We start from the raw sequence: 17,928 nt of genomic DNA, 5'->3' as shown, positions 1-17,928 counted from the left end.
TCTGCTGTAGCAGCAGCAAGACGCGTACACATTAACTCAGTGAAATTTAGTTTATTTAAAGAAACAAAGAAACAACCAAGCCTCTAGTCTGGAGCTCCCTGCTCTCACAACCTCTGGCTACTCTGTTGTTGACTCATCTGAAACTTCAGGGTGGTTCCTTTGAAACCTCCCGAGAACACCATCCTCTTCCACCTCCTCTGCGATGACAATTTCCCTTTCTCTTGCACCCCACCCCTCCTGCATTCCTCCAAGCTAAGAGGAGCAGGTAAAGGCTCTGACAAACTGCTTTCAGAGAGATTTGGACTTGCCCTGGACTGAGCGCTTCCCTCAGTCTTATCTGCTGCCATTTCCATAACAACCTTCTCTCCCAGCTCTTGGCTGCCTCGGCTGTAACCTGACATCTGCACTGGCTCCCACATGGCAATATTCTTCAAGAGCAGCTCCATAAATCGCTAACTTGGAAGTCAGAGCCACTGAAATTGATGGGGTTCGCTTCTGAAGGGCAGTGAACTGCTAGTCCCTAATCACCGGAAGCCCTGCATAGCTATCAACTGTTGCCCCATTGACTGCAAATTAGTCAGAACTACCTTTGCAGCCATAAGGTCAAGAAATGATTTCATAGAATCATAGAGTTGGAAGGGACCCCGAGGGTCATCTAGTCCAACCCCTGCAATGCAGGAATCTTTGCTTAACATGGGACTCAAACCCATGACCCTGAGATTAAGAGTCTCATGCTCAACCAACTGAGCTACCTCACATTTCTTTTTAACTAAACCCCCCCCCCTGAAATTCCTAGGATGTTGAATTCTCAAACCAGTAACTAATATGTCACAGGACTGCGGAATACACACAGCCCTGGGCTTATCTGTGACTTGCAAATACATGAAATAAGAGTGCATCTCTGCCTTCTGAGACTGCACAAGCGGCAAGATTCACAGACATAATCTTCAGGCAGAAGGGGGGGGGGATTAAAATGGAAATGGCTCTTTTGATTTATGTAATTATTTTTGAAACTTCAGCCGCACCATTTCAAAACGTGTGAAAATGAGAAAGTTAATGTAAGATTTTGCAGAGGACACCAGCTCTCTTTAAAAGTAAGGAATTCAGAGAGCTATTTCTCAAGTCAGCTCCTAAAGTAAGAAAGCTTTTAAAGTTTCCAGCACAGCAAAATCCAACCCCTTAAAGCAAAGTTAATCTTTTAAAAATTCTGTCAGCGTAAGGAAAAATGCATTCGTTTGCTTTCTACAGAAGATCCTCAAATGCCTGCCAGAAATGATAGATGCAAGGTAAGGAAATTGAATCAATGGCCAATACTGTCAGGGGAGTGTGCATAACACAAATGTAACACCCAGAACCTGCCACAGACAAGACAGGTTGGCTCTCACTGCACTGATGACTTGTAGGCTACTTTTGTTCTCAAGCACAGGAAGCTGCCCTTTACAATACATGAGGGAAAGACTGTACTTCTGAAAGGTTAAGGATTCCTTGAGTAACCATCAATGTCAGACAAGTTCCAAGTTCATGTTTTAAAGGTTGCCCCAGGCATCTGAAGGTAGAAGCAGGCTCAGAAAGGAGGGAAATATTATGAAAGCTTTCTGGGCAAAGCTAGAACACTGAGCTCAGACAGGTCAGGAATAGTAGAGACATTATAACCTGCAGTTTTAAAAAGAATACAGAATTAAAATAAATAACTAAATGCATAAGATAAATTGATTTAGCATGTGCAGGAAATGATAAATCAAATTTAAGGAATCCCAGAAAGAGGAGGAAGGAAGTCGAATTGTTTGAAATGTTATAATTTTTGTAATATTATTGAAATGTAAACAAATGAAAACTATAAATAAAATTATAAAGAAAGGAATAGTACAGACATTAAGATGAGAAAATGAAGGTATGAGAAGGGAACGGCAGGATTAAGAATAAGAAAAGCAAAGAACAGGCTTTGAAACAAGATTGCAAAACAAGGCAGAGATAAATCTGTTAAAAGTGGGTTTGTTGGCAGGATATTTGCCCAGAATGAAATTTAGGGAAAACAGCCCCACCATGGAATATGGGGGGGGGGTTGTCAAAATTCCTTTCACTGAGGTAATTACCCTGCATCTTTACAAATTCATTAGCAAATCTGAGGGTATAAATAAGGATATAAACGAACCATGCAAATCTTTGTGTGTCTTTCCCATTAGCATCATAACCTTTGCACAATATTAAGCCATTCCATAAAATATTATTTGAGGGGCATGACTAAGGAAGAGACTTAAGTTTGCTGAAACTCAGATGACCTGCAGCCCCAACACTCATTCAAAATAGCACAACCCAAAGGGACATCTAACTGAATTAAACCACGTTTATAAGGGCACAAATAAAAGAGGTTGGAATGCACACCAGGATAGTTAAGTGGAGAATCCCACTGTATAGACAGTTTGGTGTAGCGGTTGGAATGCTCAGCTAGGGCCTGGGTGCAAATCTACAGCCATGATGCTCCCTCTCACCCTGCCCAGTCATCATTTTTCAGCCTAATCTAGATCACAGGGTTGTTGTGCGGTTAAAAGCGTAGGAAGGGAATAATAGAATCATAGGACTGTAGAGGTGGAAGGGACACCTGCAATGCAGGAATCTCAACTAAAGCATCCATGATAGATGGCCATCCATCTGTATATATACTACCTGGAACTCCTTGGAGGAAAGGTAGGATATAAATGTGATAATCAATTAAAGAAGCAACACTGCAGGCTGATTTCAATACAGCATTTTTCCGTTTGGAAGGACCTGTTCATAGGCGCTTACTGAAAAGGCCACATGGCCTGCTCAATCCAACATAACAGTTTCCACATGTGTTACCCATGAATTATCCCAAACTACTACTCCTGTTGTAGAAACAATATCTCAACCCATCCCGTTTGTTTATTTATTTATTTATTTATTTATTTATTTCTAAACAAGATTTCTCATCATCAATCCTTTATCTTTGGAGACAATTTGTGTAGTGGTGTTTAAAAAAAACAGCAGCAGCAGCAGCAGATGTGGAACAGTATCTATTGATAAATACACTAGAAGAATACCCACAACAGCAGCTAAGGTGCTTTATTTGGATTATATGGTCTGAATCCGCCCCCTCTCCCAAATAAAAAAAAAAATATTATATTGACAGAGATTAGCTTCCTCTAGGAAGGCCACCTAGTGGTTGCTTCAATAGAATTCAATTTACTCCAGACTGGACTCTTAATACCGGTAGCTCTTTCTCCCAAAGATGCCAGCTACACGTAGAATCGCTTCCATGATACCCTCACTCCTCAATTTACTGCTAATTCGCCAAGTGACTCAGCATGCTACTTTTTCTGCAAGTCTCTGCCAGAATGATTGGGCAGGTTAATTTGAGATGCTTATTCTGGACAGCTGCTTGGGAGTTGAATGGAAGAAAAAAGGTTTATTGTTTCATATGATTTCTTGGCATTCACACACAGGCAGGAACATGATTTCTGAGAGGCCCCAAAACATGCAAAAACCTTCAGGGAAGGAGTACTTGGTTTGTATTTGTTTCCAAACCTGGATACCAGCTCCAATGATTTGTGCTTTATTTTATTTTTTTAGGGACAGGGAGAAACCCAATTTTCTTGCAGCTGGGAATTCTTACATTGAACAACACAGTACTGCCTGCAGTTCCACCTTTCCCAGTGCATCAGCAGAGGTTCCCCAGTCCAGAAAGCACTTTTGAGTCAGACTTCCCCTTAGGCACAAGCAGATTACAGAAGGCCAAACAGCTTAGCACACAGAAGGGCCACAGTCCCTTGGATTTGTCACAAGGGGTCCCCAATTTAAAGAGCAGTGATCCTAGGAATAGGAGGGAAAGCAGGATGGTACTTTACAAAAACAAGTGTTAAAGACTGACCAGATCTGTCTAGGCAGCATTGGGACATGGTCAAAACCACATTTTTGTAGCATATACTTCGTAATGCTTTACCAATTATATTCTAGAAAAAAACACAATTAAGCCAGATGATGCTACGTATTTTAATGTCTGATCAGCTAAGTGCAGAATACATGGGGCAGTGCAAGCTAAGGGAATGGAACTCTAAACAAGGGGAAGTCTACGTGGTTCCTCCATTTCATGCTCCCTTGTAAGCACCTTGGTTCAAACCCAAGCACCTTTGTTCCATTTTGCCTGAAAAGGTGTGTGTGTGTGTGTGTGTGTGTGTGAGTGAGAGAGCGCTAACAAGATAGGACAAAATGTACTTCAAAGTTTCACTGAAACCCTCTACCCCATCTATGGATCTATGAGGTGCTCTCATATGCTTGAAATGAGGAGAGAAGCTTCCTCATGGCAAAGTGCATAACAGGACTTTCCCTTTGTTGCACCAGAATTAGGTAGCAAGCAGAAGGACAAGCAATTATATCTGTTATAAAACACTCAAAGATCTCATCCAGTTGTTTCAAACAAACAACTGGAGCAGCAGGCCCAGAGAGTGCTCAAGCAGCAAATGTATCCACAATGGTACTGGATCAATCCACATAGGGTTTTTTGTTTGTTTGTTTTAAATGGAAGACACTTTTTGGGGGGGGGGTGAAATAAATAAATGCATACAGTAGATGAGGTTGGAAACTACCTCTCTTCCTACACCTTCCATCAATGAAACTTTTTTTTTTGCCCCATGGTATGAGAGATCCTGGATATAGAGATTATGAGAGAGATTTAACATTCCACATGGTAGATGTATTATATTCAACAGCCCTCTGTGTTCATTAATGCCAAACGTTGCCTGAAGCAAACCGAAAAGGGAAGTGAGATATGATCCACAAGGGATTGAAGCAATATCTGTTACATATGATTGAGACAGACTAGCTTCAGAGAGACCTATAAAGAACATAATACATAAGCAGAGCTTGGTGGATCATGCCAATGGCCCATCTAGTTCAACATCCTGTTTTCACAGTGATAGGTCAACCAGATGCCTATGGGAAACCCACAAGCAGGATTCGAGAATGATTCTTTACCTTTAAAAAGGGGATTACCATATATACACAGAGAGACCTATACTGTGACAGCAATGTAACTGTATCGCACAGGCCCAGTTTGCAACAATGTTAAGCCAAACCATCAGGCTTAGCACAAAGGAGCAGCTCTGAGATAAAAGATCATGGCCGCCTTGCTCCTCCGCCAGTCTTCCTGCTGCTGACACACAGCTGTAAACTAAGTCATGTTTGGGCATAGCATTACATCCAAACCAAGGCTTGTGGTTTAACTGCCTCATACAAAATGCATGTGGAGGGCCATAAAACAAACATTGGCTATAGACTGAGGCTTATCAGGAGTGAGATAAACCATGAGCCGAGGTTTGGACATAACACTAAGCCAAACTCTGACTTGCCTCACTTCTGCAAGCCTGGAGGTCTCAACCTTCTTTCCAGGAACCCACATGTTTTGCTCATTCAAGCTAAGCCATGGTTTGGCTTAAGTGTTACGTGTGAATTGGGTCATAGTGTGTACAGGGCTTGCACTGAAAATGGCTGGAGCTGCTTAAAGGATTATTTTAACTATTGCCTATTGATGAGGATGGCCTATATATTATTTGCTCTGCAAAGAAGTATAGGATTCAAGGCATGCCTTAAAAGACAACCCTATATCGTTTCCAACTAGCAACAGGTTACTAGGGGGGGGGAATACCATATTCCCCCCTTTTGTTAATACAACATCATCTTCACTAGAAAATCCAATTCTTCCTACTTAGAACAGCCAGCATAAAGGCTGCAATGGAATGTCTCACTCATAGTTTTTCTGTGTGTGGAAGAAAAATACCAAATTCCTTGGATCTTTTTCCATTCTCCATTTTGCTCAAAAATATCAGTGTTGCTTTGTTCTACATGAGTAAGAGGCAGACACACATACATAAATTAACTAATATACAAACACCTAAAAATTCCCTGGGAATCTTTTTAACAGCCATTTTTATATAAGTAGATGTATTCAGAATTATGCAGATTTTAAATTATTGCTGAAATCAGTGATCAGATTCCTAGGGAAGTTCTAGCAGGGCAACCCTTGGGAAAATCAGTCAAGTAGTAGCCTGAGGAGGTGGCTTAGAAGACATTGAAGTTATGACAGTTAAGACAGCCACACATTTGAGTACTGCCTATTTTACCACAAAGGATTAAATGGATCTTTTTGATTAACTTACATAAACTGCCTCCAACAGAACAGCAAAACCTTCCCTCATTTCATCCAATAGAAGGCTTCAATCACGACCCAGTTTTAGCAATAAAACTCATTTTTTAAAGCAATCATTTGTAAAGTACAGGAATAGTCAAATCCCTAAACTCATCTACTCAGAAGTAAGGCTCGATGAGTTCAATGGGACTTACTCCCAGTACCAACTGCAGCATATCTTGGCCTACTTCCACTGTCTAAATAGAAACAGAGTTGTTTCCAACCAAGGCCCCATTTGCACTATACATTTAAAGCAGTATCATACCACTTTAAACACTCGTGACCTCCCCCAAAGAATGCTGGGAACTATATTTTGAGAGCTCTTGTGAGACCTCTATTCCCCTGACAGAGCTACAATTCCCAGAGGATTTAACAATCAATCCTAAACCCTAAACACATTTGGGAGGTCAGGTATTGTGGTACCCAATTTCCGCCCTCCATACACCTTCTTGTCTTGAAAGCGAAAAAAATCACTGCCAACCTAAAGATTTTGGCCAAACCCCAAGAATACCAACCCCTATTTCAGACACAAGACCCCATTTCCTATTCCCACCATCACCACTGTATGGCCCAGTGGTGGGCTCACATACTTGGGAACAGAACTACAGGAGCAAGCCAGAGCCACATGCAGCTACCTCCAACCTTCCTGGGATTTATTTGCAGATTAAGTAAATCACAGGCGAACCAAGTTTAGATTCCACCCCCCATGCCACCTCTTTAAGGTAAATCCTTGTTCTACCCTCCCTCCCCACCATCCTGTCTCTCCATTTTATCTTCAGAGCCAAAGCTCAATCTTTTCAGTAGTGGCTCACTGAAGAGACTGATGAATTGAAAGGGGGGGGGGGGAGAGACCACAAGACAAGGACCCATTACCAGTGAGAAAACCAGGCCCAGCGAAGCCATTTCTTTTCCTTCATCCACGACACCTGACCTCTCTGTTTTAACCCTTTTCCTATCCACTCCCAGTTGATTCAGCAGAATCGACTCTGCAGCAGGGCTACCTACCATTGCATTCATTTCCCCTAAGCATGTCGACACCTGCCTTACAGCTCCCTGGCCCTTTCCACGGGAAACAGCTGTAGTCATCGTGATACATCCAGGGTTTACCCCCCACCTTCCCTAGCGCTGAATAGTTGCATTGTCGAGCTTGGGTAACGCAGCACCCCAGCAGAGTGAACCGGCCCAATTCCTGCCTTGTAAGTAACCAGTCATTAATTTACACTTCCCTGAGCATTAAGAGGTAGCAGCCGAGGGAGAGCGCAAACGCCGGTTGCAAGGGGAGGCTGCAGACACCTGGGGAGCGGAGGAGCACGCCAGGCTGCTGACACCTCGAGGTGCGATCAGGGCCCCAATGAACCGGAGGCGACATCACCCCGGGCGCCCTCGACCAGTGTTCAAGGGACCTTCCGCCCTGATCCACCTGCTGCTCGGGGCCCCAGCTTGCCAGGCACCAGCGTCCTATGGCGCGTCTTGCCCGCACAGCTGCCAAACCAACCAACCATACCACCAGTTCCCCGCGATTGCCCCGCTAGGTCCGATCTTGTGGCCAAGCGCAGCGCCGTTGTGCTGCCGGCTCGGAGCTGCGCTTTGGCAAGGAGCCTCCCCGCAGTAGACTGCCTCTCTTCTTCACCCACCCACCCATTATTATTATTATTTTATTTCCTTCGCCCCCCCCCCCCCCACCCAACCGGCTGGGCCATCCATTACCTTCTGTTGCATAGCTGTGATCGCGCAGGAAACTGTTGTTTATCTTGCGGGTATCAATGTCCTCCTCCATTGACAGCGGGCTTACTTTTGTGGGAAGTGAGAACAAGCAGGCAAGTATCCATCATCGCCCCACCAAGCCTGGGATCAGTGGACAGGAGGGAAGGGGAGCTGCATCGAGACCAACATGCTCCTGCCCTGCAAGGGGGGGAAATATGTACGTGTGTGTGTATATATATGTAATCTATATATATGCAAGCAAGCTTTCACCTCCTCCTCCTCCTGCCAGGGACGCTGCTGTTGCAAAGGTCCAAATGCCTTTCTCTTCGTGCCGTTGACGCAAAGGTGCAAATCTCCTTCGCCTCCACCCAGGAATGGGAATGCGCAAGGTCCAATTCCCCTTCGCCGCCTGCTGCTGCTGCTGCCGACGCTGCGGTTGCTGCTGCTGCTGCACAACCTCCGAATTCCCTCCTCCTCTCCCCAAGGCTGCCGCTGCCGCGCACGATCCGATTCCCAGGGACGCTGCTGCAACCCCCAATTCCAGGGCGAAGAAGTGCCGCAGCTGGGCGACTTCCCGATCGCGACGCCCAACAGGTTCCCCTTTTGGCTGCCCACCTCTCCTCCGCATGCAGCAAGTCAGGCGGCCGCTAGCCACAAAATGGTGTCCGCTCCCGCAAAGATCACACAGCTCCGGCGTCAAGGTTCTTCTTCCTCGATGGGTTTTTCTTCTTCTCCTCTTTTTCTTTAATTATTTCAGTGCGGAGGAGGGCGGGTGTTCCGTGAAGCCACGGCCCGAGGCGGCGAGGGTGGAGAGGCGGGGGTTCTCTCTCTCTCCCTCTCTCTCTCTCTTCGGGGAGGCAGGAGGGCTGGCGCCGCTGCGGCAGGCAGGCAGGCAGGCGGGAGGTGGGGCGCGGGGTGCCGGCGGGCTGGGCTCTGCTGCAAAGCGCCGCCGAACAGCCCAGGCTGGCGGAGCGCGAGTCGTCGCTGCTGCTGCTGCTGCTGCAGAAAGCTGCTCGGGCTTGTGCTGTGGCGGCGGCGGCAGCGGCTTTGCTGGAACCTGATGGTGCATTAAAGCCCAGGCTCCTCCCCTACAGTTCGGCTTTGGCCAACCGCGGCGGCGGCCTGGGGAACTCTTCCCCCGGCAGCGGGAGCAGCTTTTTTTCTTGCTGCAGTGGAGCTTCCGAGAGACGAGGACCACCACCCCGGAGGGACGAGCTTCGAAAGGGCGCCGAGGAAGGCACCGCCACGAGGTCGGCGAGGGAGGGCCGCGCCTCAGGCGCCGATATCCCCGCGACCTCGCGCGCCCGGGGCAATAATGGTGCTCACGTGGCGCGGCCGCAGGTGGACGGCGCGCGACCTCTGAGGGGAACTTCCTCCCGCGGCCCTTCCCTGTCAGTTAATAAGGTGGTGACGCTGAAGTACCGGGGAGCAAGGGGCCTGGAAGAGGAGGAGAGTAGGCATGATGCGTCTCGAAGCGAGTGTAATTTGGGGGTTCTTCATTTTATTCCCCCAAGAGCTGGTAGTGATGCATAGTTCTCCCCCCTCCTCATTTCAACCCCCACAACCCTTTGAGGCGGGTTAGGCTGGCCCAAGTGAGCTTCTTGGTCAAATGGGGATTCGAACACTAGTCTCCCAGGTCCCTGGATCAGCAGTATTTGTGCCTCTTGGCTATGATAATGCCACTGCACCCCAGGGGCTCTCATGGACTTGTGGAGTCAGCCTCAACGCTTCACTACAGAGGCAGTAGGGAATGGAAGAAGCCTTACCAAGCTTAGCATTGCAGCCAGCTAAGCCCTGGTAACTTTTGTGGATAGTGTTTAAAAAATAGCATTTGCCCTCACTGGTAGAAATTCCTTATTTTGTTAGTGTGAAGACCAGCTGCAGGTGGGGAGAGTGTCCTTTGCAGGCTTCCCACAGGAATCTGGTTGGCTACTGAGAACAGGATGCTGAACTAGATAAGCCATTGGCCTGATCCAGGACTCCTATTGAGTTTTTGTAATAGAATGGCATGACCCAGCATCCTGCACTTTCTTGATTGGCCCCTGGAGGAAACTATCCATCATAGCTGGGCTGGGCTGCTTTGATTAGCAGATTCCAGAAAGGGTGCCATTCCACTCACACCCAGTTGTTGGTGTTACTTTTGTCTTTTTAAGGTCAGGTGCAGAAGCATCCTAAGGCCTGCACCACTGTGCTGTCTTCCAGGCAGCAATTTTCATCATCATGCAAGGTTTCCAGGCTTCTAGTTAGGCCACTTGAGCAGAGCTAGACTGGGCAGCACAGGGACAGATTGGTATGTACCTGCTTTTAGAAGCATGGCTGTTTGGGAGATTTGCTCTCAACCTAGACAGAACATGGTAGGCGTCACAGGTAGAACAGTTATAGATTATCAAGGTGTGGTGTATCCATAATATAAGTTGCTACAAGCATTGTACATGAGGCCAATTCTGAACTTTATGATGCACTTTCAAATTTTGAAGCCTCAGCTTCAGGATCTGTCCTTCCAGTGAGCACTCAGGGCTGATTTCCTTCAGAATGGATAGGTTTGATCTTCTTGCAGTCCATGGGACTCTCAAGAGTCTCCTCCAGCACCATAATTCAAAAGCATCAATTCTTCGGCGATCAACCTTCTTTATGGTCCAGCTCTCACTTCCATACATCACTACTGGGAAAACCATAGCTTTTAACTATACGGACCTTTGTAGGCAAGGTGATATCTCTGTTTTTTAAGATGCTGTCTAGGTTTGTCATTGCTTTTGTCCCAAGAAGCAGGCATCTTTTAATTTCGTGATGGCTTCAGTGGTACATATAATAAAAATGGAATAATACCACTTGTCTGTTACATAAGTCTGGCACACAAATCTATTAAACAATCCATATTGTCAGTAGAGGGGCATGTGGCAGAGCTCATGTTTTGATTTCATGAGTCCTAGGTTTAGCCCTGGCATCTGCAGTTAAAAGGATCTTAAGGGGTTAAAGGGCTAGGGAGGACATCTGCACACGATATCTGCTTCCAGTTAGAGCAGTAGACAATATTGTACTTGATGGTCAAATGGTCTGATTCACCAGAAAGCATCACATTTCAATCAGTTGTGAGTCAGCAATTGTACCACACACACCACCTTATTCCTCCATATTCAGAATATTGCTTAAAGTTCCCATCTGCTGGAGAATCCTCCCCATCCAATGTCCCCTGTGTTTCCACAGTAGGCTGAAAAAAATACTTTTTTCTTTTCAATGGGCATCATTTTAGACAGCCTTAGTCCCTTCTATTCTTCAAAATATCCTACTGCTCACACTCAAGTATTCCAGCGCTGTTCTTTCTAACACACTGGAATGCATGTGAAATAAAACTTAACTGCTGCTCTGCAATTTGCTGTGTTTAATAATATTTTTTTATTATCGTGGACTTCTATTTACTGTGTTTTTATATGTGCTATCCTGAATAAATGAGGTGGACCAGAAAGAGTGTGTTTGAGGGTGTTCCATTATTCCTGGGGTATGAAGGAGCAGACCCACACAAGAGTCCTGCAGCAAATGATCCAGTATGGAAGCCATCTGGTGAGAAAAGCTGGTGGTGATGATATTAATTAAGAATACAACTTTTCCCAACTCCTGAAGGTCCAGCAGGAGGGCAAGGGTCTGCACTTCTCGGTGCAGAGAGGTTGTGTGGTGATGCAGGACAATATGAAGTGTCAGAGGGAAACACTGACATTTTGAGCTGCTTAGATGCAGGGAGTATATTTGACCAGCTGAGAAAACTGATGTCTTTCTTACAGCCGCACTTGAGAGCAGGGAGCTGTCCCCAGTAAACCTAATAATGAATGGTGCTGAAAAGAGTAAGGAGCTCTCTGAGCTTCATTTACGCCACACCACTGTGTCCTGTTGGAGTGCAGCAAGATGAGAACTGGTAGTGTGGATTAGCTTTCTCCTCTCTTCTTCTTTTTGATTTTGCTCTGCACTTGTTATGCATTAAGTCAAGATAACTACAGTGTAACAGTAAATGTATCCTATGTTCAGAGTGTTTTATTTAGCCTTACTTGAATTTACTGATACACTTTTAAACAAACATTTAGCATTGCAAAGTGTATCAGTAAATTCAAAGCACGATATGTTACAAATCATGATGAGATAATGTTTATGTTTATTGTGAGCCACTTTGGGCAGTGTGTAAAAGTGGCATATAATTAAACTATACTTAAAGACATAGGAAGCTGCCTTATAGCAAGTCTGACCATCTAGCTCAATACTGCCCGTATTAACAGGCAGCAGATTTCCAAGCGTTTCAAGCTTTTCTCAGACTTACCTGGGCACACCAGGGCCTGGGACCTTCTGCATACAAACAGGCAGAGCAACCTGCTCCGGTACCCGGAGCGTTGCTTGTCCGGGGGGGAATGGTGCGCATCCTGGGGGTGCCGCCTATCGGAGGTTGGCATTTTGTCACACACACCCTTTGGAATGGCACCTCCCACCCCCACCTCAGAACACCCCTGCATAAAAAGGATGTGCACCATCACTGAGGTAAAACCTCCTCATACAAATCCCAATTTACAGATACAGACCAGGGTGGCACTTGCTCAGTGATGCACCATTTGCTTCAGAGCAGCTTACCACCTTGTACTAGTGATCATCTTGCACCCAAACAAAGGAATGCAGCAGCAGGACCCCATGGGTACACACTACTTTCACAACTGGTACCTGCTTTCCAACAGGTATACTGTCAGTCACAATTACAGTAAAAGCAGTGCAGGCTGTCAACAAGGAAAGGATGCTGCTTAGCAGCTACTTTACTTATACTGCTAAATCTTTGGAGGACCTTTCTGCTCTGTGGCCACTCCTTATCTCAGCTTCTCCTACTGATTGCACCCTGGTAAGCTATAATAGTAAATAGCAGGCGTAGGGCCAGCACAATGCAGTATTCATTCCCTTTTAATGGTTACAAAGTGGATAGCCAGTCTGCTAAGTGTCCCTGCCTTTATCCAAGCCAAGTAAGTGTGCCAAGGAACCAGATGCCCATATTAGAAAAATAACGTCTGTGGCTGGGCATCTGGACTATTAACTGCTGGCCAAAACAAACCCAGAAATCTATGCACATACCTGAACTCGAATAATCATTTGAGGAGTTTTGGAGTACTTTAGACTTTTATTTCAATGGGTGTCAACAAGGTACCGGGTAAGTTGAGCAAAGACTAAATATAATAGCAATAATTGTTAAAGGCTTTGTACTGGATATGCACATTGGCAAATTGTATCAGTAATAAACTGAAGCTGCTTCACACAGTATATCCTGCAGCAGCATCATCTCTGTGTAGTGTGGTTGCCTGTATGTAATGCAGCAGCCACCCTCCATTTTAATAAATTATTTTATTTATTTTTCCTTTGACGTGTATTGAGATAATGTCCCCCCTCTCCCATTTCAAATTATGTGAATGAGGTTTTGCTCCACTGAAAGGTTTGTCCTATAACAAGATTTCTCCTCCGAGGACCCAACTGTGTTTGAATAGTGATAGCAGAGTTGTTGTAGAAACAAGGCTATCGTTGGAGCAGTACTAACTGGAGAGGGGGCATAGCTCCTGTTGCTCATGGGGCGGGGGAGACAATTGTGTAGGCCCTATGAGAGCCAGTTATTCTGAAGACGGGAAGGTTATCCTGAAAGGCCAATAGGGATCCCAAGTCCTTAATGAGGGCTGCCTTGCCCTATATGTGCCCACTCAACTTTAATCTGCAGAAGTTGCACTGTTACAGGTGTGACATGATACTTCACAGTTGTAAGAAATCAATCTTTTAGTGTAGCAGTAGCTACACTTTGGAACTTCCCGCTTATTGCCATCAGGACAAGCGCCTTTTTGGCACTTGCTTAAAATATTTTTGGTTTAGACAAGCCTATCCAGACATGATGTGTTTCAATATTTTCCCCTGTTTATTTCAATTATCCTTAAATGTTTTCAGTGTTCCTTGTAAAGTAAACAAACCAACAGAATACCCTAGCAGGAAACACTGTGGAATCAGTGCCTTAACAGGGAAAAGGAAATCAGGAGCAAAACTGGGCCATTTGGAAACAAAGAGATAGCTACCTTTATTTTGTTCAGTGACAGACTAGAAGCAAGAGTTGTCTGATTTTAGGCTGCTGCTGCTGCTTCTCTCTTCAGGGACAGACTGCAATCAATTTTTCACTGCAAATTGCCACCATTCCTTCACTGTGACTTGGTGTCTGCAGCTGTGGCAGAGATCTGATATGTGCAGTTCTTAATGGCAAGTTTGGTATCTCTTGAGCAAAGTACAAGGTGGTGTGTTTGGTTTTAAAATTAAAAGGCATGGTAGAGCTTCAGGTTATGTTTCAGCTTGCCAGACAAAGCTATCCTATTTTCCTTCAGTATATGTATAATATTCTTTATCCATTCAGTTCCCTCCTGATGTTCTTGGCTTATGCGTAATCACCCTGCACGAGACAACTCTCCCTCTTTTCTCAGGTTGACTGAAATGTTGGGTAACAGGTCTGGTGTGGAGAGGCACTTGAGGAATTTGCAAACACACACACACACACTTGCCTCTAATGAAAGGCAGGGGTTTGAGGTCCTTGAATTTCCCCCCAGCCCAGATAAAAATCTGAGCCTGGCAAAAGGTGGTGGGGACAGCAGTGACAGAGTGCCAGGAGAAGAGACGAGGAACAGCTTCAGCCCTAGGGTAGGGTTACTAGCCACCCCAATCTCATCAGTCTTGGCACTTAACCAGGGTTTGTGTTCTTTGGAATGAGGCACAGCGGAGACTGCAGTGTCTTTAAGATATATGGTTTATTTACACATATTTAAACCTGAGTTTTAAATGGAGGGAGTGCAGAACTCTACACTCCAATGGTGTCTCTTGTTGCTCTCCTTATAGCTTCTGCAAGCGTGGTAGCTAGCCATGTTCCCTGGTCTCTGCATGCAGCCTCTCCCAGCCAGCCCCGCATTGAGGCCTCCCCACCTTCTTAGAAACCTCTGCTTTAAAAGGACACATTTTTTCCTGTGGTGACATCACCCCCAATTACCCAGGCTACCTACCACCTCCCAGCTTACATCATGGTACACTGAAATTCTGAACCTGGTTCCTCATCCCCTCATGGGAGGAAGGACTCACACTCCTCTGCTACAGGGTAAATGCTTGTGTCAGTTGCCCATTACTTTCCTTTGTACTAACTACATGATGGTTCTTCTCCCCAGGTGATTCCTGGCCAAGAAATTGATTCAGCCTGCATTTTTACACTTCTAAGCTATCTCGCACCTGGGTGAAGACTTAAAGCATTTTGTAATCTCCTACATTTACTAACTCTAGAAATTAGGGAGTGGGAAATCTGGTACCCAGGATTCCCAATTCATAGCAGTAGAACTCCACCTTCCAGAACCCTTTTGGTTTTGTACCCCAGCAGGCTCCTAATCAGAACACTGCTAGGGTACTAAGATGAAGGGAGGGAAGGTACAAAGCTCCCTTCTCTCCTTTCTCCCTTTACTCCCACTAGCAATGCTTGCCAGGTTTGCAAAGGAGGAATTTTGGGGAGTGTATGATAGGGTTTGATTTGGGGACAGAGAGGACTGATGGGACAAGGTGCATCGTTTTTCCAAGCCTTGGGTTGCTCAGAAAAATAATCCAGGTTATGCTATTTTAAAAAAAGAAAAAGGAAAGAGACTTGTATCATGTATTTAGGGAGAGCAGAATTTGCCCATCACTAATCCTAAATTTTGGTTTTACAAGTGAAATGCTTTAAATCGGTCCCTTAAAAAATTTGAAACAAGTGTCTTTTATCAGTTGAACAAAGAAATTCCTCTCACCTTTAAAATCTACTTTGGAAGTAAAAATGTTGAAGATACTTGACAGAAATCCAATTCACTAGAAAGAAGTTAAAGATGCTTAATTGGCTGTCTGATTGAGAGCTGATAAGCAGTAATTTTCTTTGAAACTATGGTAACTAAGGGCTGGTTCATATTTATCTTTTGTCACTTGGATCTAATTCATACATCTCCTTAGGCTTCTAATATGTACGTTTAACAGATCACATTAAGGGAATGCTATAAAAGAAAGTTCACAGATCACAGGAGTAGTCTATGTGCACAAACAACACAGCAGATGACAAGCAAACCTGCAAAATCCTGCAGTCCATTTCTGTGAGAAGGGGAAATAATCAGCAACAGGACATGCAAACTCTTGCACAAGCTACACGAAGACAGGTGAAAACAGAGATTCAATGCACATCAGAATGACATCCAAATGTACATGTTTGTTAGCTCTGCATTAATTTCAATCAGATGTGCACTCTCAGTGTAGATTGCTACCACCAGATGCTACACATGTTCATCAGAATTACTGGATGGTGCAATCCATATGGTAAGCTGCTCAAGGCATCACATTATTGCTGCAGGAAAGGATTGCCCGCCTATTTAAAAGGCAAACCAGAAGACAGACCCTCTATCTGAAGCCTTCAGGAATATTGCATACATGTACTAGCAATACAGTATACCTTAAGGCTGGCCAAACATGCCTTGTGAAGATTTATTTGAAACAGTGTTCACTGCAAATCAGAGGAGGCAACCTGACAAATCCTTCCCAAGGAAGAAACCTTATCCTATTTTCATTTTCGCATCAACGTTAATTGTACATTAACACAGTGTACTACTGACACAGTGTAGTATAAAACTCTGCCCAGTTCACCTTGACCCAATAATAGCCATTATAGCTTAAAGGATTTATTAGGTTATCATGTCATCTCACATTCAGGGATTTTGTAATATGAAAATTACTGACATGGCAAGCCATAAGTATCCTTCTGGAGGTGTTCCACCTCATAAACCCCAAGACAGAAATTTCACATGCCACAAAATTCATATTAAGAGTACTGGCGAAAATCAGCCAGCAGGTTCTCATAGCAGGGATTCTCACACTGGCTATAACCCTACGAAGGAACATATTCTGTTGACATTTACACTTGAGTCAATTTCATCTCAATATCATCAATATCAGTTCCTCAATTAACACCAAAAAGAACTATTCTTCTGTTGCAGGGATCACCAAATTTTCAAGATTAGGGTTCATTACATTTTAAACTGTGCAGATGAAACATCTACAGGAGGCAGAGATTTCTCTCTCCCTGACACTCTTTGTCATGACAAGCTGCACTCCCTGAAATTCTCTCTTCTGTGCACTTATTGGGATATGGGACTCCTAATTCTAAAAGGGATGTTAGAAAGATGTACTTTTGTTCATTTATAAAGCTGCACAGTTATTAGGGCTAATATTTATTAATCCTGCATATCTTACAAAACCCTTCATTAGGTATTCATCAGCTTATTGAGTTCAGGTGCATGTGTAAACAACCATACTTATTTTGTAATGGAAGAACCATGCTGCAAAAACCTACTGTCCCTGCCTAGGAATTCCCATTAAGAACAGAAAGTCAGTGCAATCGGTGTCATAAAGGGTCAAATTAACTCACAAATGCCTGTGCCCACCCCTCACCTACATGGGGTTTATTCATGTACATAATTATGCTGCTTAAATTATGCTGAAGTCAATATAATTCATTCAGCCTTATGGTTTGTAGGACTGTTGTCCATGTTAGTGGAAGAACAAATACTGGTAGTACATTCTTGTGAAGTGAGGCACAACTGTTTATTTTGAAGAGAGAGAAAATAGCGTTGTTTGTGAGATTTTCTGTCTAATTACGCCTAGACTGAATTGTTCTAAAAAGTTTCACTTCTCATCATTGGGTATTATCTGTCAATTCTATGTGGTTTTCCATTTTGTAGCCTGCATAATCCAGTTGATTCAGCTCCAGAGAAACAACTTTCACTGACTACTACAGGCTTAGCATCAAGCCTCCATATGACTTGGATGCTGCCGTGATCAATCTGTTATGCAACATGCATTGTGCTGATTCGTGACATTCTTCTATTCTGAACTCTCTAAAATCAAGGAACAAGCCTTTACAACAACTAAAAGCATTAGCAGCCCTGAACACAAATGCATTTGCAGATTAAAATTCACAAAAGGTCAGCATG

General features: G+C 44.4%; 1 protein-coding gene across 3 annotated transcripts in view; it reads right to left on the bottom strand.

The window, feature by feature from the left end:
- Positions 1-17,928, bottom strand: part of PPP2R2B (protein phosphatase 2 regulatory subunit Bbeta) — a 241,500-nt gene that overhangs the window by 158,709 nt on the left and 64,863 nt on the right. Inside the window, exon 1 of one of the 3 annotated variants that reach the window (XM_033139989.1) lies at positions 7,907-8,731. The exons of the other annotated variants lie outside the window; for them this stretch is intronic. Within the exon in view, the coding sequence (XP_032995880.1) occupies positions 7,907-7,976 (70 nt within the window). The 5' untranslated portion in view covers positions 7,977-8,731. Of the gene's footprint in view, positions 1-7,906; positions 8,732-17,928 lie in introns of those variants that run through there. 3 annotated transcript variants of the gene reach the window in all.

Source organism: Lacerta agilis, chromosome 2 (assembly GCF_009819535.1).
Source record: "Lacerta agilis isolate rLacAgi1 chromosome 2, rLacAgi1.pri, whole genome shotgun sequence".
Taxonomy (NCBI): Eukaryota; Metazoa; Chordata; class Lepidosauria; order Squamata; family Lacertidae; genus Lacerta; species Lacerta agilis.
This window is presented reverse-complemented; position numbering and strand designations above follow the sequence as displayed.